General features: G+C 47.3%; 1 protein-coding gene across 1 annotated transcript; it reads right to left on the minus strand.

The window, feature by feature from the left end:
• Positions 1 to 238: 238 nt before the first annotated feature.
• On the minus strand, positions 239 to 15,150 carry LOC309536788 (uncharacterized protein). Its single transcript, XM_082231104.1, has 6 exons — positions 15,084 to 15,150; positions 10,211 to 10,705; positions 9,528 to 9,609; positions 7,789 to 7,871; positions 7,350 to 7,476; positions 239 to 4,317 (listed from the first exon to the last, which is right to left on the minus strand). The coding sequence occupies exons 2-6, from the start codon at positions 10,622 to 10,624 to the stop codon at positions 3,068 to 3,070; spliced, it is 1,956 nt and encodes a 651-aa protein (XP_082087230.1). The 5' UTR covers positions 10,625 to 10,705; positions 15,084 to 15,150; the 3' UTR covers positions 239 to 3,067.
• Positions 15,151 to 21,805: the final 6,655 nt, after the last annotated feature.

Raw genomic sequence — 21,805 nt, forward strand, 5'->3', positions numbered from 1 at the left:
GGACCTGGTGGGCCTTGAACATGATGGGTTGCATGGCAGGGTCTAGTTGTAGGCCAACGGGGGGGGGGGGCAGTATATCATCCCAATGCCCCATCGAAAACCTCTGGAAACTCTTTGCACATGGCATCCATGTGGGAACTGGTGCGGTTCACCCCGGTGATGGCTAGCCCCAGTAGCCCAAACCACGCCAACCCCAGTAAGCTAACGTAGCGCCCCTTGACCACGATCAAGTCCAACCGCCACACCCTCCCTCAATATTGTACGTTGAAGGTTCCCACCCCCATCGTGGGGACCTTGCGTTTGTGGAAGTCTCCCGGAGGGTGAATGGGGCTGGCCTAACTTGGAGCCGCCACTGGGACACAATTCCTTAATGTCCATGCCAAAATTATGGACAGGAGTGACCCTGTATCAAGCTCCAGGCGGCACGGGGCTGCCTCTATCTGTGCCTCGATGTAAATTTTGTCCGCATTAGAATGAGGCAACTGGTATACCTGACAGTCTGTGGTCTTCGCCGAGTTGCCTTGGTGTGTCAGACCACGGGGCCTGGGAGTCTTGGGTCGGCCATCTGGTTTGAGGTGTCAGGCATGGCAGGCACGGCACACCCGGGCGTTGTGTCCCACTTTTCTGCATTGTCGGCATTCTGCGTTGCGGAAATGGCAAGTCCTCTGCTCGTGGCTCTCCCTGCAACTTGCGCAGTTCCTGTCTTCTGGACGAGGCTGTCGTGGTGGGCATGCAGCTTATGTGCGCTGCTGCACTCAGTGCACGTCCTCCCGGTAGGATTCTGAGTCGTCGGTGAGGTCCTCGTGGTGGATCCTCGTTTGGGATAACATGTTTGATTGGAATCCTTGTGCTGACCTCTTGGCAGCTTCAGTTGCTAAAGCCTCCTCTAGGGCAGCCTGGCGCGTCAGGTCCTTCTTGGCGTAGAGGCGCCACTGCAGCTTCTCGTCCCTCAGGCCGCCCACGAGGCAGTCACCAAGCATGTTCTCCAGCTCTGTGACGTTGCAGAGCCGAGCAGCCTGGCAAAGGGAGGTCACATACCTGGCTATGGTTTCTCCGGAGACCTGCCGCTTTGCCTGGAAGGCATTTCGACACGCTACTATTGAGGGTTGTTGCGAGAAGTGCCGTTCCATTATCGTGTCATAGGGAACGGTTGCAATATTTGTGGGAGTGAGGAGGGCTCGGGCGATCTTGAACGTTTCTTCTCCACAGATGCTGAAGAAGGTTGCCCTCTTCTTGGCTGTGTCTCATGACGTCCTTTGCCTCCAGGAGGAACTGGAAGCGGGTGGTGTATCCTTCCCAGTCTCCTGAGGCTGGGTTGAACGGCATGAAGCGGTTGTCTGTCGCCATTCTGGGTCCTTGGGTCCTGGAGCTGTAGCCTGGATGACCGGTGCAATTCTGTGCTGCCTGTGGCGACTGTGTGCGGTGAGCGGCAGACAGCTCAGCAGGATCCCACCTTCATCGCCTGTGAAATATATTCGGAGTCCTGTAGTGATTTCATGCTCTTTATTGAACCTTGTAAAACAGTGATTTAATTGCCTCCCAAACCTCAGGCTTTTATATACATTATTTACACAATTATTCCCATCTGATTGGCTGATTCTGCTTCCCTCCTGGAGCCTAATTGGTCTTTTACTGCAAGTCAATCAGTTGTTGCATTATAGGATCCTACTTGCCCTTTGTTCTAGGATCCAAGCTTAGAACATAACATTCTCCTTCCTCCGTGTCCCCAATTTCTAAATAGGCTTTATTTCAAAACAGGGTGGGGGGGGTAGAGATGGCTTAGTCTTCCAAACAACCCTTTATCCATTAGTTAGTAGACAAGCTTCCCAGTGCAAGGAGAGGAAAGCAGACCTCTGAGCCCAGCCTGGCCCCCCACCAAATCTTGCCCGCATGCCTTGAGGCCCCAGGATGGGCGGAGGAAGACCTGGAGGGCGGCTGCTGGCTGGGACTTTGATTGGGGCAGGGTGGGGGCACAGGGAGAGGGAGACAGGAAGACCGGCCAGGGGGTGGCACTGGGGGGATTTATTCACATTGGTTTTCTACCCAAAAGCCACCCCCCCGGCTGTGAGAAGGGTGGCGCCTCCTCCATGAATTCCTCTTCCACTCCCAGCCCCTCCGCTCAACCCTTTGCTAAAATCCTGCTCTCCTCCCTCCTCTCCGTCTCAGAGGCTGGGCTTTCTGTCTCATCTCAAGGACCGCCAAAGCGCCCGCAATTGCCTCTTATCTTCCACCTAAACCATCCACATCAATCCTAACCGTCTCCTGTTCTGATTTTCATTTTTTGTCTTCTTTTCCAGCTTTTCAGACTTCTCCTCCCTTCCTTTCATGGAGATATCTAGTGCTTCTGTTTTCTTTGTCAGTGTCTCTACTTTAGTGGTCAAATTAGTCACCATTTAATGATTTTTATCAATTAGGGCTAATAGCTTCTCCAGATTTAACACAGGCCTGGTGTTAACTGTTTTTGAACTGCCATATTCAAAATCTCCCTCTCCCTTGTTCTCAAAGCAGCCTGTTTTCCAGCAGCACCTTATCAGTTTGTCAAGGTCACAGAATAACTCTTTCCCAAGAGATCCTGTTTCCTGCATTTTTCCAGCCCTCCCTCTTCCTTCCAGCCTGATACTCAACAAACATAAGATGTTTAACATAAAATCCAATTTCTCAAATTAAGATTCGAATTAAACAAATGAACCAAATAATTACTTTGAGAGCAACCATAAAAAAGAAAATAGAAAGAATGTGTCCAAGAGGACATAGCAATTTAGATGTACAGATAAGAGTGGTTGTCTTGCAGGAATCCAATTCTCTTTAAGTGGCTCTGAGTAGAAGAAATATTTTTCTTCAAAGAGAAAAAACTTCTCCAAACCTGTCTTGATTTTAGCTTTTTCAGGGAGCTCTAAGTCCTTTTAAGAGCTCCAATTGTGTTAAGAACTTTAAAAATGAGACCAAACTTTCATAAATCCCTCCGATCACACTCTTGGCACTGAAATAGTTTCTACCCTGTGAGAATTCTCTGATGGGAAATGAAATTGTTGCTTTGACTGAAGCTCTTTCCTCATTCCACGCACTGTTAGGGTTTATCCCCTGTATGGATTTTGTGATGGGATGTGAGACTTTCTTTCCTGGTGAAGCTCTTTCCACATTCCAGACACTGATAGGGGTTTTCCCCTGTATGAATTCTTTGATGGGAAGTGAAGGTTATTTTCCAGGTGAAGCTCTTTCCACACTCCAAGCAGTGATATGGTTTCTCCCCTGTATGAATCCTTTGATGGGAAGTGAGCTGGGCCCTCTGACTGAAGCTCTTTCCACATTCCAGGCACTGACAGGGTTTCTCCCCTGTATGAATCCTTTGATGGGAAGTGAGTTCAGAGGTTGTCCTGAAGCTTTTTCCACAATCCAAGCAATGATAGGGTTTCTCCCCTGTATGAATTCTACGATGGGAAGTGAGATTGTACCTGTGACTGAAGCTCTTTCCACACTCCAAGCAGTGATAGGGTTTCTCCCCTGTATGAATCCTTTGATGGGAAGTGAGCTTGGCCCTCTGTTTGAAGCTCTTTCCACATTCCAAGCACTGAAAGGGTTTCTCCCCTGTATGAATTCTTTGATGTGAAGTGAGATGGGCACTCCGATTGAAGCTCTTTCCACATTCCATGCACTGATAGGGTTTTCCCCCGGTATGAATTCTTTGATGTGAAGTGAAACTGTGTTTTCTAATGAAGCTCTTTCCACATTCCACGCACTGAAAGGGTTTCTCCCCTGCATGAATCCTTTGATGCAAAGTGAGTTCAAAGCTCGTCCTGAAGCTTTTTCCACATTCCACGCACTGAAAGGGTTTCTCCCCTGTATGAATCCTTTCATGGGAAGTGAGATTGGCACTCCGAGTGAAGCTCTTTCCACATTCCACACACTGATAGGGTTTCTCCCCTGTATGAATTCTTTGATGGGAGGTGCGGGAGGAGCTATCAGTGAAGCTCTTTCCACACTCCAAGCAGTGATAGGGTTTCTCCCCTGTATGAATCCTTTGATGGGAAGTGAGCTTGGCCCTCTGGTTGAAGCTCTTTCCACATTCCACGCACTGATAGGGTTTCTCACCTGTATGAATCCTTTGATGGACAGTGAGATTGGCACTCCGAGTGAAGCTCTTTCCACATTCCAAGCATTGATAGTGTTTCTTCTCAAGGGGATTTCTTTGATGGGAAGTGGCATGGGAGCTCTGACTGAAGCTCTCTCCACAGTCTGAATCCTGATATGGCTCCTCCACTGTGTGGATTTCGTTGTGGTCTCCCTTGTTCTTCATTTCCAATTCATCACGACCTGAAACTAAGAGGCAAACGGATTAGAGTCTCGGGAAGAAGTGCAGTCCCAAATTATGGAACAATGCTAATTAATGCTTGGGAGAGGCGAAGAACTGAAGGGAGTTAGGACTTCCGGGTTAGCGTCTCTGGTAATGGCTGAATTCCTCTGACCAGGAGGAATTCGCTTCGTGGAAATTAGGGTCTGACCGCCACGGCGAAGGCAGGGACCCACAAAAAATCACAGGTGGGTGAAGCCTGTGAACGTGGGATTCGGCTGGCACCTTTTGCGCCTCCCCTATTCGCAGGGAAACCCAGTTTCGGGGATCCGGAGCGACGTGGGGTGAGTGGCGCGGTGCTGTGAATTGACTGCTTCTTTCACGGAGTGAAGCCGCATTGCTGTTGCCGGAGAACGCTGACTTTTCCCTGTGGACAATTCGATTTTAAAACAACTACCCGTGAGTAGAACGGAAAATTGGATTTTTAAACGTCTTAATTTGGTACCGAAACGGGGAGGTTTCAAACAGGAAGTCCGCCCTCCCCTTTTGTAAATAGACTGGAGCAAAAAAGCTACAAACTAACGTCTTGGAAAGCTTTCCATAAAGGCTTAAACTTCCATTGGCTAAAATCATCAAACCCTCCTTGGAAGCAAGAGGAGAGGGGGGAATTTTTAGACCGCACAAGCCTGCAGGAGAGAGTGAAGAAAGTCAAATTACCACCGATCTGGCAGAATCCGAGACCAGGGAGAAGAGACGGTGGAAGAATATTGGAAAAAGTTTAAAATCTATATATGGAAATAATGTAAAATTAATGAATGTTAGAAAAATGTTGGAAGGAAATTATATGGCTTTAGTAGAAATGCTTTAAGGAATTAAGCATAAATAAGTAATTATAATTTTAATGGAAAATAAGGTTAAAATATGTTAAGATAATCATATGACAGAAAATAGAGAAAGATGGAAAGGATTTGCTGAAACAATTAATAGAAATGAAATACAAAAAGGGAGGTGAGAGGAGGTTGATAAAACAAGGGAATGAAAGAGAGGATATTGAGATGGTATGATGTGTGTTTTTGAACTGATTTTGCTTTTTTTAATGTGTTAATATTGTGTCGTGTATTGTTTATATATTGTATTGTATGTTTTTTTCTTCTTTTTTCTTCTTTCTTTTTTATAAGGTTTAAAAATAATGAATATTATTTTTTTTAAAAAAGAACTGAAGGGAGTTAGATGTCATAATGTTCCTTTTGTTCTGTAAAAATGTCTAGTTTCCTATACAAATTAAGTTGAATATTATATGTTTTCTCTCTCTAGTTTTTAAAAGTACAGCTTAACCTGGTAATGTCATTTTGTTCAAATTTAAATATGGATCTCTACTATCTTCCTAAATAAAATGTGCTTTTATTATTACCGTATTTTTCGCTCTATTGGACACACCGGACCACAGGACGCACCTAGTTTTTAGAGGGGGAAATCAAGGGAAAAAATATCCCCCCCCAGCCCCAAAGAGCCACGGACAGGATGCGCACAGCCTGTCCGCTTCTCCTAGAGCTTCTCGGGGCTGCGGGGGAAGCCTGGGTCCCCCCCCCAGTCCCAAAGAGCAAAGAAACCAAGACAGCGAGCGGGATCCATAGCCGCTCAACCTCTCCAGCCAGGAGCTAAACCTCTCCAGCGCGGCTAGAGAAGAAGACAAGGCAGCAAGCGCGATCCATCCCACTCGCTGCCTCGGCCTCCTCTTTAGCCTTGCGCAGCATCTTTAGCCTTGCGCAATGGGATGGATCGCGCCCGCTGTCCACCGGGGCTGGACTAGATGACTCCTGGGGTTCCCTTCCGACCCTGCAATTCTATGACCACGGAAGGTGTTGGGGGTCTCCACCACTGGAGGCTTTTAAGCAGCGGTCGGGGAACCATCTGCCTGGCGTTCTTTAGCTGTGATTCCTACATTGTGAGGTGGCTGGGCTAGATGACCCTCGGGTGGACCTCCCAACTCCCAAGACTCGCGCGAAGCTTGTGTGTGGCTCTTGGGGGTTTTTCCTGCCTGCCTCCCCCCCCCTGCATTCGCTCCAAAGGACACACAGACTTTCCCCCTTAGTTTTTAAGACGGAAAAAGTGCGTCCTATGGAGCGAAAAACACGGTATTTAAAAGGTGGCCAAAGTGGGAAAGTTCCCTGTCCAAAATTAAGATATACAGTGTTACCTCGGGTTGCATACGCTGCAGGTTACATACGCTTCAGGTTACAGACTCCACTAACAGTGGCAGCAGGAGGCTCCATGAGCTAAAGCGGTGCTTCAAGTTAAGAACAGTTTCAGGTTAAGAACAGACCTCCAGAACGAATTAAGTTCTTAACCCGAAGTACCACTGTACTTAAGTGTTACATTACTGTGAGAAATTACAGGGGACGAGGCAGGGGGCCTTCTCGGTAGGGGAACCCACCCTGTGGAACGCCCTCCCATCAGATGTCAAGGAAATAACTATGCAACTTTTAGAGGACTTCTGAAGGCACCTCTGTATTGGGAAGTTTTTAATGTTTGATGTTTGATTATATTTGTTGGAAGTTGCCCAGAGTGGCTGGGGCAACCCAGTCAGATGGGCAAGGTAAAAATGATAAAAGTATCATTATTGTTACTACAGGGTTCACTGCCTGAGATTCAAAAAGCCTGGCTCTATTTTGGGATGGAGTTTGTTTGGTTCAGTCGTGGAATCTGTGCCATCTCCAATGCCAAGCGACTCTTTGGTCAACCAGAGAGAGACAGAAGCAAGAACAAAAGCAGGAAACTTGACTGAAGCTACTTCAACACCTCAAATCACTCTGAATCCTACATTTAAGAAGGCCTGGGCAGTTCAGACAGCCTGATCATGGTTTTAAACGGCAGACCTGGAGGAAGAATATGCACAGGGAAAACAATCAATAGCCATCCATCCAAGGTTTGCTGTGGGCGTGTTAACATCCCAGGTGCTGTGGGTGGCGCTGTTGAGCCCCATCGAAATATCAGAGGTTCGTCACATAGAGAGATGTCTTGCATTACAAAACAGATAGGATGATCCAATAGGGAGCCTTACCGAGAGAGTCCAAGATCCCACGATTCTCCTCCATGACTTCCTTATGGAGAGCTCTCTGGTCAGGATCCAGCAACGCCCACTCCTCGTCTGTGAAATGGACAGCCACATCTTCAAAGCACACTGGACCCTAACAGAACAGGAAAAAGGCTGTCCTCTTAGAGAACATTCACTTGGCTCTGTTGTGTTCTACAGCGGCCAGACCCCTGTCTGCCTTCCTCATCCCTCTCTCCTGCTGCAGCTTCTGCCTCGGAGTCTGGGCTGCTCTCTGCCACAGACTCCCTCTGCTCCCTGAGCCCTCTTCCCTCTCCAGCTTCAGACCCCTCCTCCTCCTCCTCCTCCTCCCAGTCGGCTCCCTCTTCTCTGGCTCCTCCCACCATTCCTCTGCATCCAGCCAGTCTGCATCCAAGCAGTCCTTCCCCACAAGGCTCCTTCCCCCTACCTGATCTGGGTCCACAGCTGCTGCCTCCCCTCCACCACCATGAAAAGATGAAGGAGCAGGTCTTGGTGGCATCATTCCGTCACCTGGGAGAGACCAAGGTAAGTGGAAACCGTGAGCGCCTGCTTCTCTCAGAGGTGAAACAGTGCATCTCTACGTACAGATGGGGCTTGTCCAAGTCTCCCCTGCTAGCTTCCGGTTCCGCTCTGCTTTAATGGAGGCAGCGGGAGATCGTTGGAGAAGGAAAAACAAGGATGACTGAGGGTAATTCTCCTTGCAAGTTTCCCCCAGGGACAGGGGGGAACGGGCCTCACTCCCAGTTCGTCTTGGTACCAGGCTCTGGCTCCGGCATGGATTGCGAGAGGCAGGGGGACGCTGAGTGCAAAAGCCCTTGGCCTGCCGAAAACCCTCCTGCGCCGCCATTAAGAAGCAGAGGTTCTCCTGTCAATCAGAGCTCAATTTGGACTAATGTACAGGCGTTGCTGGTAGAGATGAGATCATAAACTGCGGAATTAAACAAGCTGCAAGGTCTTTAAGGTTTGAATTTGGGAATAAACTTCATTTGCTGCAAAAGACGGTGGGTGGGGGGAGGGGAGCCTATGGCTTCTTTATATAAAGTTTTCTTCTCTACATTAATGAATTGGTAGCCTGCGATTGAATACTAGTTGAAAATATCTATGTACAGGTGAGCAGGGATGAAACTGGACTGCAGATATGGAATATAACATCAAATGGAACTGTGTGTGTGAAAACAAAAAGGAAAAAAGGGAGGGAAGCTCTATTTTACAAAATGTTTACGATGGAAAATTAGAGCTGACTCTTCCCCATCCTTTATTATATACAGACTGAACTGATTAATGCTAAAAGGACTTGGAATTTAATCTAATTGGATAAAGGCGCATTTCTCTAAGGCCAGACAGAGGGATGTAAGGAATCTGAAATTTTGAGGGAGCTGATAAGGTTCATTACTGAGTCATTTGAAATTCTGACAGATCCCTCTCTTTCCCAGGTGTAGAAGAAAAATGGCAAAAAGAGGTTATTTATTTGGACAGTGTGATTTTTGCAGCTGCTGTTAAAGTTGCCAAACAACGAACAGAGCGATGGAGAATTTCTGAAACCACAAGGGGATATTAGCTCCGCCCAAGGAATGATGGAGAACAGCAACAACCAGGAAAAGATAGACAGAACATTTTACAAGGACAGGAAGAAACATCACGAACAGAAAGATTGCCACACACGGGAAGAGTAAGGATATCGCTGGAGTGCCTCACTTGTAGTTTTATATATTATTTGATGTTTCAATATGAATGGAAGTCATTAATACTGCAGTTGTTGTATAAAGGATTGTTATCTTGACAGGAGTGTAATTGAAATTAATAGGATTTTGGAAAGGAGAAATCAAGAAAATCATCAAACAATCGGTTTTAGCATGGGGGGGCCACCTGTATTATATAATTTTGTATAGGATTGGTATTAGAAATTGTATTGTAATTTCGCATTGTTATAAGGAGGCTATTATTGAACTGTAATTGTAAACTAATCAAATTACTATCATAAACGTCTCCCCTGCTGACATTTGTACCCATTTCATATAATAGTTGTGCAAAAATACATCTCTCTCCCCCCCCCCTGAGCTCTGGGCTCCAGGTGTCTTCCCCCAAAAGATGCAAAGAACTCAGAGATTAGTTTCAAAACCAAGAGAATGTGACAAAACGGGGGAGAAAACTCTCCTTCCTCCTTACCCAGAGGCCTCACTCTGGCGTCCAGCGGAGTCTTCTCTGCCTCAGAAGAATCAAGACCCATTTCTGCCAAAAGGTCCTTCCTCTGAAAGAGCAACAAGGATTCAAAACAGAGAATGGGGAGAAGGGTTAGAGAAGGAATGGCAGAGGCAAGCGCTTTCGGGGGACAGAGGTGAAAGCTGCTTCCTGCTTCTGCTAGACTGGTGTCTGGGGTTGGCTGCCAGGACCATGAAACATTGGTCCTCAAGGATCTTCACTGGCTCCCAGAACGTTTCCCAGCACAATTCAAAGCCCTAAACGCCCTCAAAGGCCCACTATACCCAAAGGAGCGTCTCCATGAACTGAGGTCCAGTTCGGAGGGTCTTCTGCTGATTCCCTCACTGTGGTAAGTGAAGTTACAGGGAACCAGGCAGAAGACCTTCTCCACAGTGGCCCCCACCCTGGGGAATGCCCTCCCATCAGGTGATAAGGAAATAAGAAAATGCATAACTTTTAGAAGACATCTGATGTCTTCTTATGCTTTTATATGTGCTGGAAGGCACCCAGCCACATGGGTGTCATTAATAATAATAATAATAATAATAATATGCTTTCCAAAACAGGATGGGACATTAGGAAATGATTTGGGAATACTCTCCCTCCTCTTTGGAGCCCCTTGGGAGTATCCAGAGGAAAGTCTCTCTCACCTGCTGCTCTGCCTGCTTCCTCTCCTCTGCCTGACTCAGGAGGAAACCTTCGGCCAGGGCCACCGCCTGGGAACTGGTCTCCGCTCCACATTCCCTCACCCAGATCTCCATCTCTGGAGGAAGGACAGCCAGGAACTGCTCCAAGATCACCAGGTCCAGCATCTCAGCTTTCGTGTGCCTTTCTGGCTTCAGCCATTGATGGCAAAGGTGGTAGAGTTGGCTGCAAACCTCTCGGGGTCCTTTGGCCTCCTGGTAGCAGAACTGCCTGAGCTCCTGGCTCTGCACCTCTGAGCAAGGGGTGTCCTCCTCACCCAGGATCTTCTGCATGGAGTTTTCCCAGGATCCCCCACTGCTCCCAGTTTCCATGGCATGGCCTCTTGCTGCTTCAGGGCCAGCTGAGTCTTGCTCATCCATCTCTGTTCTCAGGACACCTCCAGGAGATCGGAAGGAGCCCCTTGGTCCTCTGCCAAGTTCTAATGGAAGGTGCAGAAAATCCTACGAATCAAACACACTATTCTATTGTAAGACGAATACACAGCCAAGAGAAGAAGAATGTTCCCTGAGGAAGCATGGATGAGTCTTCCTAGGAACCAGGGCTGGATTGCCACCGTCCCTGTTGTTGTTTAGTCCTGTCCGCCTCTTTGTGACCCCCTGGACCAGAGCACGCCAGGCCCTCCTGTCATTCACTGCCTCCCGCAGTTTAGTCAAACAAATAAAGAATTAGGGAGGGGAAAATGCCCTACATACAGAGATTTATGAATAGAGAGAGAAGCTAAAGCGTTTGCAAGGAGGACGGTTTGTAAGCAGAGGAATTCCTATACTTCTCCTTCGTGGTCTTTCCCTCTTAATATCCTTCTCCCTCATAATAATGTCCCTCTTAATATACTTCTCCCTCATAATAATGTCCCTCTTAATATACTTCTCCCTCATAATAATGTCCCTCTTAATATACTTCTCTCTCACAATAATGTCCCTCTTAATATACTTCTCCCTCATAATAATGTCCCTCTTAATATCCTTCTCCCTCATAATAATGTCCCTCTTAATATCATTCTCCCTCACAATTATGTCCCTCTTAATATCCTTTTCCCTCACGTCCCTCTTAATATCCTTCTCCCTCATAATTATGTCTGTCTTAATATCCTTCTCCCTCATGTCCCCCTTAATGTCCTTCTTTCTCATAATAATGTCCCTCTTAATGTCCTTCTCCCTCATAATTATGTCCCTCTTAATATCCTTCTCCCTCATAATTATGTCCCTCTTAATATACTTCTCCCTCACAATAATGTCCCTCCGAATGTCCTTCTCCCTCATGTCCCTCTTAATATATTTCTCCCTCACAATAATGTCCCTCTTAATATCCTTCTCCCTCACAATAATGTCCCTCTTAATATCCTTCTCCCTCACAATAATATCCCTCTTAATATCCTTCTCCCGCACAATAATGTCCCTCTTAATATATTTCTCCCTCACAATAATGTCCCTCTTAATATCCTTCTCCCTCACAATTATGCCCCTCTTAATATACTTCTCCCTCATAATAATGTCCCTCTTAATATCCTTCTCCCTCACAATTATGCCCCTCTTAATATACTTCTCCCTCATAATAATGTCCCTCTTAATATCCTTCTCCCTCACAATAATGCGCCTCTTAATATCCTTCTCCCTCATAATAACGTCCCTCTTAATATACTTCTCCCTCATGTCCCTCTTAATGTCTTTCTCCCTCACAATTATGTCCCTCTTAATATCCTTCTCCCTCATAATAATGTCCCTCTTAATATCCTTCTCCCTCATAATAATGTCCCTCTTAATATACTTCTCCCTCACAATTATGTCCCTCTTAATATCCTTCTCCCTCACAATTATTTCCCTCTTAATATCCTTCTCCCTCATAATAATGTCCCTCTTAATATACTTCTCCCTCATAATAATGTCCCTCTTAATATCCTTCTCCCTCATAATTATGTCCCTCTTAATATCCTTCTCCCTCACAATAATGTCCCTCTTAATATCCTTCTCCCTCACAATCATGTCCCTCTTAATATCCTTCTCCCTCATAATAATGTCCCTCTTAATATCCTTCTCCCTCACAATCATGTCCCTCTTAATATACTTCTCCCTCATGTCCCTCTTAATGTCCTTCTCCCTCACAATTATGTCCCTCTTAATATCCTTCTCCCTCATGTCCCTCTTAATATCCTTCTCCCTCATGTCCCTCTTAATGTCCTTCTCCCTCACAATCATGTCCCTCTTAATATCCTTCTCCCTCACAATCATGTCCCTCTTAATATACTTCTCCCTCATGTCCCTCTTAATATCCTTCTCCCTCATAATAATGTCCCTCTTAATATCCTTCTCCCTCATAATAATGTCCCTCTTAATATCCTTCTCCCTCATAATAATGTCCCTCTTAATATACTTCTCCCTCATGTCCCTCTTAATGTCCTTCTCCCTCACAATTATGTCCCTCTTAATATCCTTCTCCCTCACAATTATGTCCCTCTTAATATCCTTCTCCCTCATAATAATGTCCCTCTTAATATACTTCTCCCTCATGTCCCTCTTAATGTCCTTCTCCCTCACAATTATGTCCCTCTTAATATCCTTCTCCCTCACAATTATGTCCCTCTTAATATCCTTCTCCCTCATAATAATGTCCCTCTTAATATACTTCTCCCTCATGTCCCTCTAAATGTCATTCTCCCTCACAATTATGTCCCTCTTAATATCCTTCTCCCTCACAATTATGTCCCTCTTAATATCCTTCTCCCTCATAATAATGTCCCTCTTAATATACTTCTCCCTCATATCCCTCTTAATGTCCTTCTCCCTCACAATTATGTCCCTCTTAATATCCTTCTCCCTCACAATTATGTCCCTCTTAATATCCTTCTCCCTCATAATAATGTCCCTCTTAATATACTTCTCCCTCATGTCCCTCTTAATGTCCTTCTCCCTCACAATTATGTCCCTCTTAATATCCTTCTCCCTCATAATAATGTCCCTCTTAATATCCTTCTCCCTCATAATAATGTCCCTCTTAATATCCTTCTCCCTCATAATAATGTCCCTCTTAATATACTTCTCCCTCAGGTCCCTCTTAATGTCCTTCTCCCTCACAATTATGTCCCTCTTAATATCCTTCTCCCTCATAATAATGTCCCTCTTAATGTCCTTCTCCCTCATAATAATGTCCCTCTTAATGTCCTTCTCCCTCACAATAATGGCCCTCGTAATGTCCTTCTCCCTCACAATAATGTCCCTCTTAATATCCTTCTCCCTCATAATGATGTCCCTCTTAATATCCTTCTCCCTCATAATCATGTCCCTCGTAATGTCCTTCTCCCTCACAATAATGTCCCTCTTAATATCCTTCTCCCTCATAATAATGTCCCTCTTAATATCCTTCTCCCTCATAATCATGTCCCTCTTAATATCCTTCTCCCTCATAATAATGTCCCTCTTAATGTCCTTCTCCCTCATAATAATGTCCCTCTTAATGTCCTTCTCCCTCACAATAATGGCCCTCGTAATGTCCTTCTCCCTCACAATAATGTCCCTCTTAATATCCTTCTCCCTCATAATAATGTCCCTCTTAATGTCCTTCTCCCTCATAATAATGTCCCTCTTAATGTCCTTCTCCCTCACAATAATGGCCCTCGTAATGTCCTTCTCCCTCACAATAATGTCCCTCTTAATATCCTTCTCCCTCATAATAATGTCCCTCTTAATATACTTCTCCCTCAGGTCCCTCTTAATGTCCTTCTCCCTCACAATTATGTCCCTCTTAATATCCTTCTCCCTCATAATAATGTCCCTCTTAATGTCCTTCTCCCTCATAATAATGTCCCTCTTAATGTCCTTCTCCCTCACAATAATGGCCCTCGTAATGTCCTTCTCCCTCATAATAATGTCCCTCTTAATATCCTTCTCCCTCATAATAATGTCCCTCTTAATATCCTTCTCCCTCATAATCATGTCCCTCTTAATGTCCTTCTCCCTCATAATAATCTCCCTCTTAATATCCTTCTCCCTCATAATAATGTCCCTCTTCATATCCTTCTCCCTCACAATCATGTCCCTCTTAATATCCTTCTCCCTCACAATCATGTCCCTCTTAATATCCTTCTCCCTCACAATCATGTCCCTCTTAATATCCTTCTCCCTCACAATCATGTCCCTCTTAATATCCTTCTCCCTCATAATAATATCCCTCTTAATATCCTTCTCCCTCATAATTATGTCCCTCTTAATGTCCTTCTCCCTCACAATCATGTCCCTCTTAATATCCTTCTCCCTCACAATCATGTCCCTCTTAATATCCTTCTCCCTCATAATAATATCCCTCTTAATATCCTTCTCCCTCATAATTATGTCCCTCTTAATGTCCTTCTCCCTCACAATCATGTCCCTCTTAATATCCTTCTCCCTCACAATCATGTCCCTCTTAATATCCTTCTCCCTCATAATAATATCCCTCTTAATATCCTTCTCCCTCACAATCCTGTCCCTCTTAATGTCCTTCTCCCTCATAATAATATCCCTCTTAATATCCTTCTCCCTCACAATCCTGTCCCTCTTAATATCCTTCTCCCTCACAATTATGTCCCTCTTAATATCCTTCTCCCTCACAATCATGTCCCTCTTAATATCCTTCTCCCTCACAATCATCTCCCTCTTAACATCCTTCTCCCTCACCATCATGTCCCTCCGAAGGTCCTTCTCCCTCCTCGCTCTCTTCCAGGCCCACCTCCCTGGCCAGGGCCTGAGGTCCCTCTGGCTCCCTCCCGGACCCCCCAGCCTCTCTTCCCTCCCCTTCCCGCCTCCCGGGGCAGGGAGTTCCCCAGGCTTCCCCCGAGAGGAGACCCACCAGAGCCCGGCAGGCGAAGGCGAGGCCGGAAGGGACGTCAGAGGGGAGGAGCGGCCCGCCTTCCTTTCCTGTCCTCTCTAGGAAGCCAGCTCGGCGCCCCTTAACCCTTCTCTCTCCCTAACCGAGGAGCCCGGGGCGTCGCGCAGGCGCAGAGCTGCCCCTTTGGGGGGGGGCAGGGAAGAAGCAGGACCCAGAACCCGAGACTGGGCGCGTGTGCGTGTGAAGGGGGAACCCGTGTCCGGGAGGAGGAGCCCGTCTCTCTGCCCGGGGCTGCGAAGGGGCGTCTGGGCGGGGGAGAGGGGGGTCTTGGGACGGGACCGAAGTATTTTACTTGCCTCATAGCAAACTGGCATTTTGAAGCTTTGACCATTAGGCCTGCACACCATCACCTTGTATAGTGGTACCTCAGGTTAAGTACTTAATTTGTTCTGGAGGTCCCTTCGTAACCTGAAACTGTTCTCATCCTGAAGCAAAGTTCTTAACCCGAGGTACTATTTCTGGGTTAGCGGAGTCTGTAACCCGAGGTACCACTGTACATACTTTACATTTGCTGAGGCAAAATCTCCACCCCCGACATTGCTTGCGGCAGTTCTGCCCTCGCCTGAATCTCCTCCATTTTTAAAGGAAGCATCTCTTTTTCATGGGTCATCTTGGCCTCCCTGTCTCTTTCTTCTTGGGCTCATATCTCTCTCTCTCTCTCTCTCTCTCTCTCTCTCTCTCTTCCTGTATCTCTGCTGGATGAAGGGCAGCTGCCATTCTGGCCTCTTCTCTTTCTTTCTCTGCTTCAACCTTAGACAATTCCAATCTTCGCCTCATCCTCTCTAATTCAATATATTAGGATTCTCCTCAGACGCCGCAGCTGGGTCATCCTGAGTCTCTTTGGCTTGGCGCTTGCTGGTCATTTTCTGACAGGAATTTTTTCTCTTCTTAATCAAAGAACTTCACTCCTTTATTAAACTGGTTGTTCTGTGTCTCTGGGTACGTTTCTGTGTGGGTTTTTACTTCGTGTCACGGCTCTTTCCCCCCCGGCACCCTCCCTTGGGCCTGGCCTTCAGGGGTGTCGTTTTGAGACCCCACTTCCTCCCTGGGTTTCCAATTATTACTTTTTCTGGAAGGGACAGAGTATTACTGCTCCCCCTGAGTCTCCTTTGATTTCATCTCCCAAGGTAGAGACTTCAGTTACTGTTTTCAGCCTCAATGAGCAGGAACCTCTTGGAAACATGGCTCTCAACTGATCAGCTGTTTGAGCTCATCTCACTTTCCTCCCATCTGTCCAGAGCTTGGTCAGTTCGGCTACCCTGTTGGGCCTAAGTCTCTCCTGGTTTCCTTTTAATTTCACGAAAGGCTTTTTGGCTTTGTTCTGCAGTCAGTCCAAAGCGCACTTTCACTCTCTCTTTAAACGTGAGGGAATCAGAGGTTTCATCCTCTCTGAGATCTGAGTATATTTCCCTCAAAATTCCACATATCTGTGGGCGTAAGTGCAGCATCCAGTTTTCCTCAGGAATGTTTAAGTCTGCCAGTCCGCTCAAAACTAAATAGGATCTGTGTGGGTTTTAACTTCCTATCCCACCCCTGCCCCCAATTAATATGCGACGACGCAAGGGCTCCCCCCCCCGCACCCTTGGGCCCGTCTTCTCTCCTAAATATAGTGCACCCACCTCACAGAACACAATTCCCACAAATGCCCTCCAACTACCTCAGATTATCTTGTGGGGGACTTGCGTGAGGTAAAACTTACCAATTGGGAGTCTCAGGCAGGATTTCTTCAAATAAACATTAATGATTTTATTTAACAAGGAAGTTTATGACATGAGTGGATAAAACTTAGGATAGTTCAGTTTACAATGTTATTTCCCTTCAAGGTTTTCTCAGTTGTTTCACACTTAAGACTTTGGCTCTTAACAAGGTGGCACTTTCTGCCAGTTACCCTACTCCCAAGGTACTCCAAGCCAAAGACCCAAGGATCTCTGGTTTGGGAGTCTTCTCTTTCTAGAAGGATCTCTCCCCTCCTGAGTGGGATGAGAGCTCAGCAGCCGGTCTCTTTCCAGCTCCTCCTTCTCCTGACTCAGCCTCCCAGTTCATTCCTGGCCTGATTTACTCTCCCAGGACACCACACACTCTCCTTCCCACTAAGCTCAGAGACTCCTTTCTCTAGCTGGTGATCTTTTCCTCAGAGCGGATGTTTCCACCCAGAACCAGCTCCAGGATGTATTTTTCTGTCTGCGTAGCTAGATAATAAAACTCCTAGCAATGTAGCCCAAACCTCTCGTCTCTTCCCTGTGCTGGAAGCTCTGCTGAATGGGGAATGTGCCTGGAGCCTTATCGGATGCTCAGGTCGTCAATCACGTTGAGGCGATTCCGGAAGATGAGCTTTATCAGCTCGGTCGAACGGAGATCCCCAGAGGATCTACCAGGGAAGAAGTTCCCTTGAACTCAGTGCAATGAGTTCTGGGCAGACCTGCAGAATTCTCCAGTTCTAGGATTCCACGACACCCCAGATCACTCTCTGTATCTGGGAAGGGACTGCAGCAGAGCTGTGAAGTCAAGGAGGGGGAGAAGAGGAGACAAGAAGAGCAAGCTTTCTCTTGGCTAAAAACCAAACACCCCAGAAGGAGCAGGAAAGGCCCAGAGGGGGAGAGGCTCTGCAAGGACATCCCCCTGGCGGGGCTTTTCCTCGCCAGGCTCTCCAGGCACCAGATAGGCTTTCATTTTGATGCCAAGGACATCCTGAAAGGACTTAGACCAGTCATGACGTGAAGGAGGTATTGAAGGAATAGATCATAATTTGGGTCAGCCACCGGCCATAGCAATAAAACAACAATATGATATAGAAAGAAAAATAAATAAAAAGTTATAGAATATACTTTTAAGGGTTCTGAGTCAATAGTCAAACGGTGGATCTTATTCTAATTGCCCCAGCTAAAAACTTTGCAACCTTTGCTGTCACCTGCTCATCTTGATCTGCCAAGAGAAAGGACGCTGTGAAGAAGGTATTAAACACCTTGGCCAAGGACTTGCAAGTCACAGCTCTGGGTACGTAGTAGGAATTCCTATTGGGCACCAGATGTGGCAAAGAACCTGGCTGCAAACCTCACCCTCATATTATTTAAAGTCTCCTAAAATTAAATCTGTATACAGCCACCACTGCTACAGTTTGCCTCCAATGTGAATTCTTTGATGGGAAGCAAGACAGGCCCTGTGACAGAAGCTCTTTCCACACTCTTGGCATTAAAAGCGTTCTGAATTCTGTGATGGGTTGTGAGATGGGTGCGCTGGGTGAATTTCTTTCCACGCTCCAAGCAATGATAGGGTTTCTCCCCTGGATAAATTCTTTAGTGGACAATGAGCTGACGTCTCACTGAATTTCTTTCCACATTCCAAGCACTGATAAGGTTTCTCCCCTGTATGAATTCTCTGATGGGAAGTGAGATTGTGGCTGTGACTGAATTTCTTTCCACACTCCAAGCAGTCATAGGGTTTCTCCTCTGAATGAATTCTCTGATGGGAAGTGAAACGGTCCCTCCAAAAATGAAGGGGAGATGTGTGCGCGCTCTATGGAGAGAATGCACTGCGCTCTATGGAGAGAATGCGCCGCCTTCCCGCTGTTCCCCAACCTTGTTTGGAGGCTGGCGGTGGGGAGAAGCGCTGCTTTCCCCACTGCCAGCCCCACAAGCTGGGGGGACAGCAGGGAGGCGGAGCGCTGCCTTCCCGCTGTTTCCCGACCTGGTCTTTGGGGCTGGCGGTGGGAGAAAGCAGAACTCCCCCCCCCACCAGCCCCAAAGAGCAGGTCAAAAGGAACCCAAAGCCTCCAGATGAACGCACCTTGAATGCACAGAACGCACCTTGACTTAGAGGGGGAGAACAAGAAAAAAAAAATTTCCCCCCTGTTCTTCCCCTCCTATGGTCCAGTGCGTCCAATAGAGCGAAAAATACGGTATTCATTGTGTATTTTAATGAAGGGCATTAAGAAACTGGTGTTCTTCAAATCATTCTTTTAATCCTGTGCACAAACATTCCCGTTTGCCACATGGAAGGATCCCTTCTTCTGTCCCTCTGTGCTGTTCTTGCCGGGTGGGGAGTGTTGGGATCCCAGAATGCTGTGTGAGATAGTAAGTCTGCAGGCTTGAGTCTGCTAGCTGATGCAACCGGCTGATGCAGTCTCTGCTCCAGATTCCCTCACCCAGTTCTCCATCTCTGGAGGAAGGACAGCCAGGAACTGCTCCAAGATCACCAGGTCCAGCATCTCAGCTTTCATGTGCCTTTCTGGCTTCATCCATCAACAGCAAAGGTGGTAGAATTGGCTGCAAACCTCTCGGGGTCCTTTGGCCTCCTGGTAGCAGAACTGCCTGAGCTGCTGGCTCTGCACCTCTGAGCAGAGGGTGTCCTTCTGACCCGGGTTCTTTCTCTCAGTGTTTTCCCAGAATCCCCCGCTGCTCCCATGTTAGATGGCATGGCCTCTTCCTGCTTCAGGGCCAGCTGAGTCTTGCTCATCCATCTCTGTTCCCAGGAGATCGGAAGGAGTCCCTAGGTCTTCTGCCAAGTTCTGCCTGTCCTACTGAGAGGTGCCAGAGAATCCTGTAAAGCAAATGCATTCTTCTACTCCCAGATTGATACACAGTCAGGAGAAGAGAAATGTTCCCTGGGCAAGCATGGATGAGTCTGAATCACAGCCCAGACTCGGAGTTCAAGCATTATATTCCCATATTCTGAAGACAGACTTCTGTCTTTGTTCTGAGGGCAACTCCCTCCCCCTTCAGAAGCATGGCTGACTCCCACTGGGGGGCCTGGAGCCATCACTAGCCCTCGGCTCCTCCCTGAATGGGCCTCATCCTCTTCTCAATGTAGCCTACCTTGATTTCAGCAAGGCATTTGACAAGGTGCCCCATGATATTCTTGTAAAGAAGCTGGTAAAATGCGGTCTTGACTATGCTACCACTCAGTGGATTTGTAACTGGCTGACTGACCGAACCCAAAGGGTGCTCATCAATGGTTCCTCTTCATCCTGGAGAAGAGTGACTAGTGGGGTGCCACAGGGTTCTGTCTTGGGCCCGGTCTTATTCAACATCTTTATCAACGACTTGGATGATGGACTCCTCTGGGGTGTTAGGCACCCCTCCCAGTTTGGTGTCATCTGCAAATTTGATCAGGATGCCCTTGAGTCCACTTTGGACTGACTGCAGAACAAAGTGCACTTTGGACTGACTGCAGAACAAAGCCAAAAAGCCTTTCGTGAAATTAAAAGGAAACCAGGAGAGACTTAGGCCCAACTGGGTAGCCGAAGTGACCAAGCTCTGGACAGATGGGAGGAAAGTGAGATGAGCTGAAAAGAGCTCATCAGTTGAGAGCAATGTTTCCAAGAGGTTCCTGCTCATTGAGGCTGAAAACAGTAACTGAAGTCTCTACCTTGGGAGAGGAAATCAAAGGAGACTCAGGGGGAGCAGTAATACTCTGTCCCTTCCAGAAAAAGTAATAATTGGAAACCCAGGGAGGAAGTGGGGTCTCAAAACGACAACCCTGAAGGCCAGGCCCAAGGGAGGGTGCCGGGGGGGAAAGAGCCGTGACACGAAGTAAAAACCCACACAGAAACGTACCCAGAGACACAGAACAACCAGTTTAATAAAGGAGTGAAGTTCTTTGATTAAAAAGAGAAAAAATTCCTGTCAGAAAATGACCAGCAAGCGCCAAGCCAAAGAGACTCAGGATGACCCAGCTGCGGCGTCTGAGGAGAATCCTAATATATTGAATTAGAGAGGATGAGGCGAAGATTGGAATTGTCTAAGGTTGAAGCAGAGAACGAAAGAGAAGAGGCCAGAATGGCAGCTGCCCTTCATCTAGCAGAGATACAGGAAGAGAGAGAGAGAGAGAGAGAGAGAAGAAAGAGACAGGGAGGCCAAGATGGCCCATGAAAAAGAGATGCTTCCTTTAAAAATGGAGGAGATTCAGGCGAGGGCAGAACTGCCGCAAGCAATGTTGGGGGTGGAGATTTTGCCTCAGCAAATGTAAAGTATGTACAGTGGTACCTCGGGTTACAGACTCCGCTAACCCAGAAATAGTACCTCGGGTTAAGAACTTTGCTTCAGGATGAGAACAGAAATCATGTTCCGGCGGCACATGAACAGTTTCAGGTTACAAATGGACCTCCAGAGCGAATTAAGTACTTAACCCGAGGTACCACTGTAAAAGCTGATGGTGTGCAGGCCTAACGGTCCAAGCTTCAAAATGCCAGTTTTCAAAACGAGGCAAGTCAAATATTTGGGTCCCAAGGGGTGGAAATATTTATCCTGATTGGAGCAAGGCAAAGGTCCTTCAAGAGGGGCCTGGACCCTCCACAGAAAGAGAAAGAAGAGCTTTTCTGGGGGTAGTGGGATATTGTCCTCGATTTATTCCTCCTTCAGCCCCCCCACCGGGACTCCCTCTTGCTGGGACAGGGCTCTCTTCCCCGCAGCCCCACAGGGGCCCCCAAGAGAGACTCGCCCCCCCTGGAGAAGAGACACCCCCGGTCCCCCATCTGGTCCCCCAAGACCCCCCTCTCCCCCGCCCAGACGCCCCTGCGCAGCCCCGGGCAGAGAGACGGGCTCCTCCTCCCGGACACGGGTTCCCCCTTCACACGCACACACGACCAATCCCGGGTTCTGGGTCCTGCTTCTTCACTGCCCCCCCCCGGAAGGGGCAGCTCTGCGCCTGCGCGACGCCCGGGCTCCTCCGCGGGGAGAGAGAAGGGT

The sequence above is a fragment of the Podarcis vaucheri genome (genome assembly GCF_965113315.1).
Source record: "Podarcis vaucheri genome assembly, chromosome: 7".
Lineage (NCBI taxonomy): Eukaryota > Metazoa > Chordata > Lepidosauria > Squamata > Lacertidae > Podarcis > Podarcis vaucheri.

Bases quoted from the DNA above. Each gene is read 5' to 3' on its own strand.
- LOC309536788 (XM_082231104.1), bottom strand. From the start codon at position 10,624: ATGGATGAGCAAGACTCAGCTGGCCCTGAAGCAGCAAGAGGCCATGCC. The intron at 7,872-9,527 runs GTAAGGAGGAAG...GGTCTCTCCCAG, and splicing joins CGCCAGAGTGAGGCCTCTGG to GTGACGGAATGATGCCACCA. The intron at 7,477-7,788 runs GTAGGGGGAAGG...CTGTTCTGTTAG, and splicing joins CAGCTGTGGACCCAGATCAG to GGTCCAGTGTGCTTTGAAGA.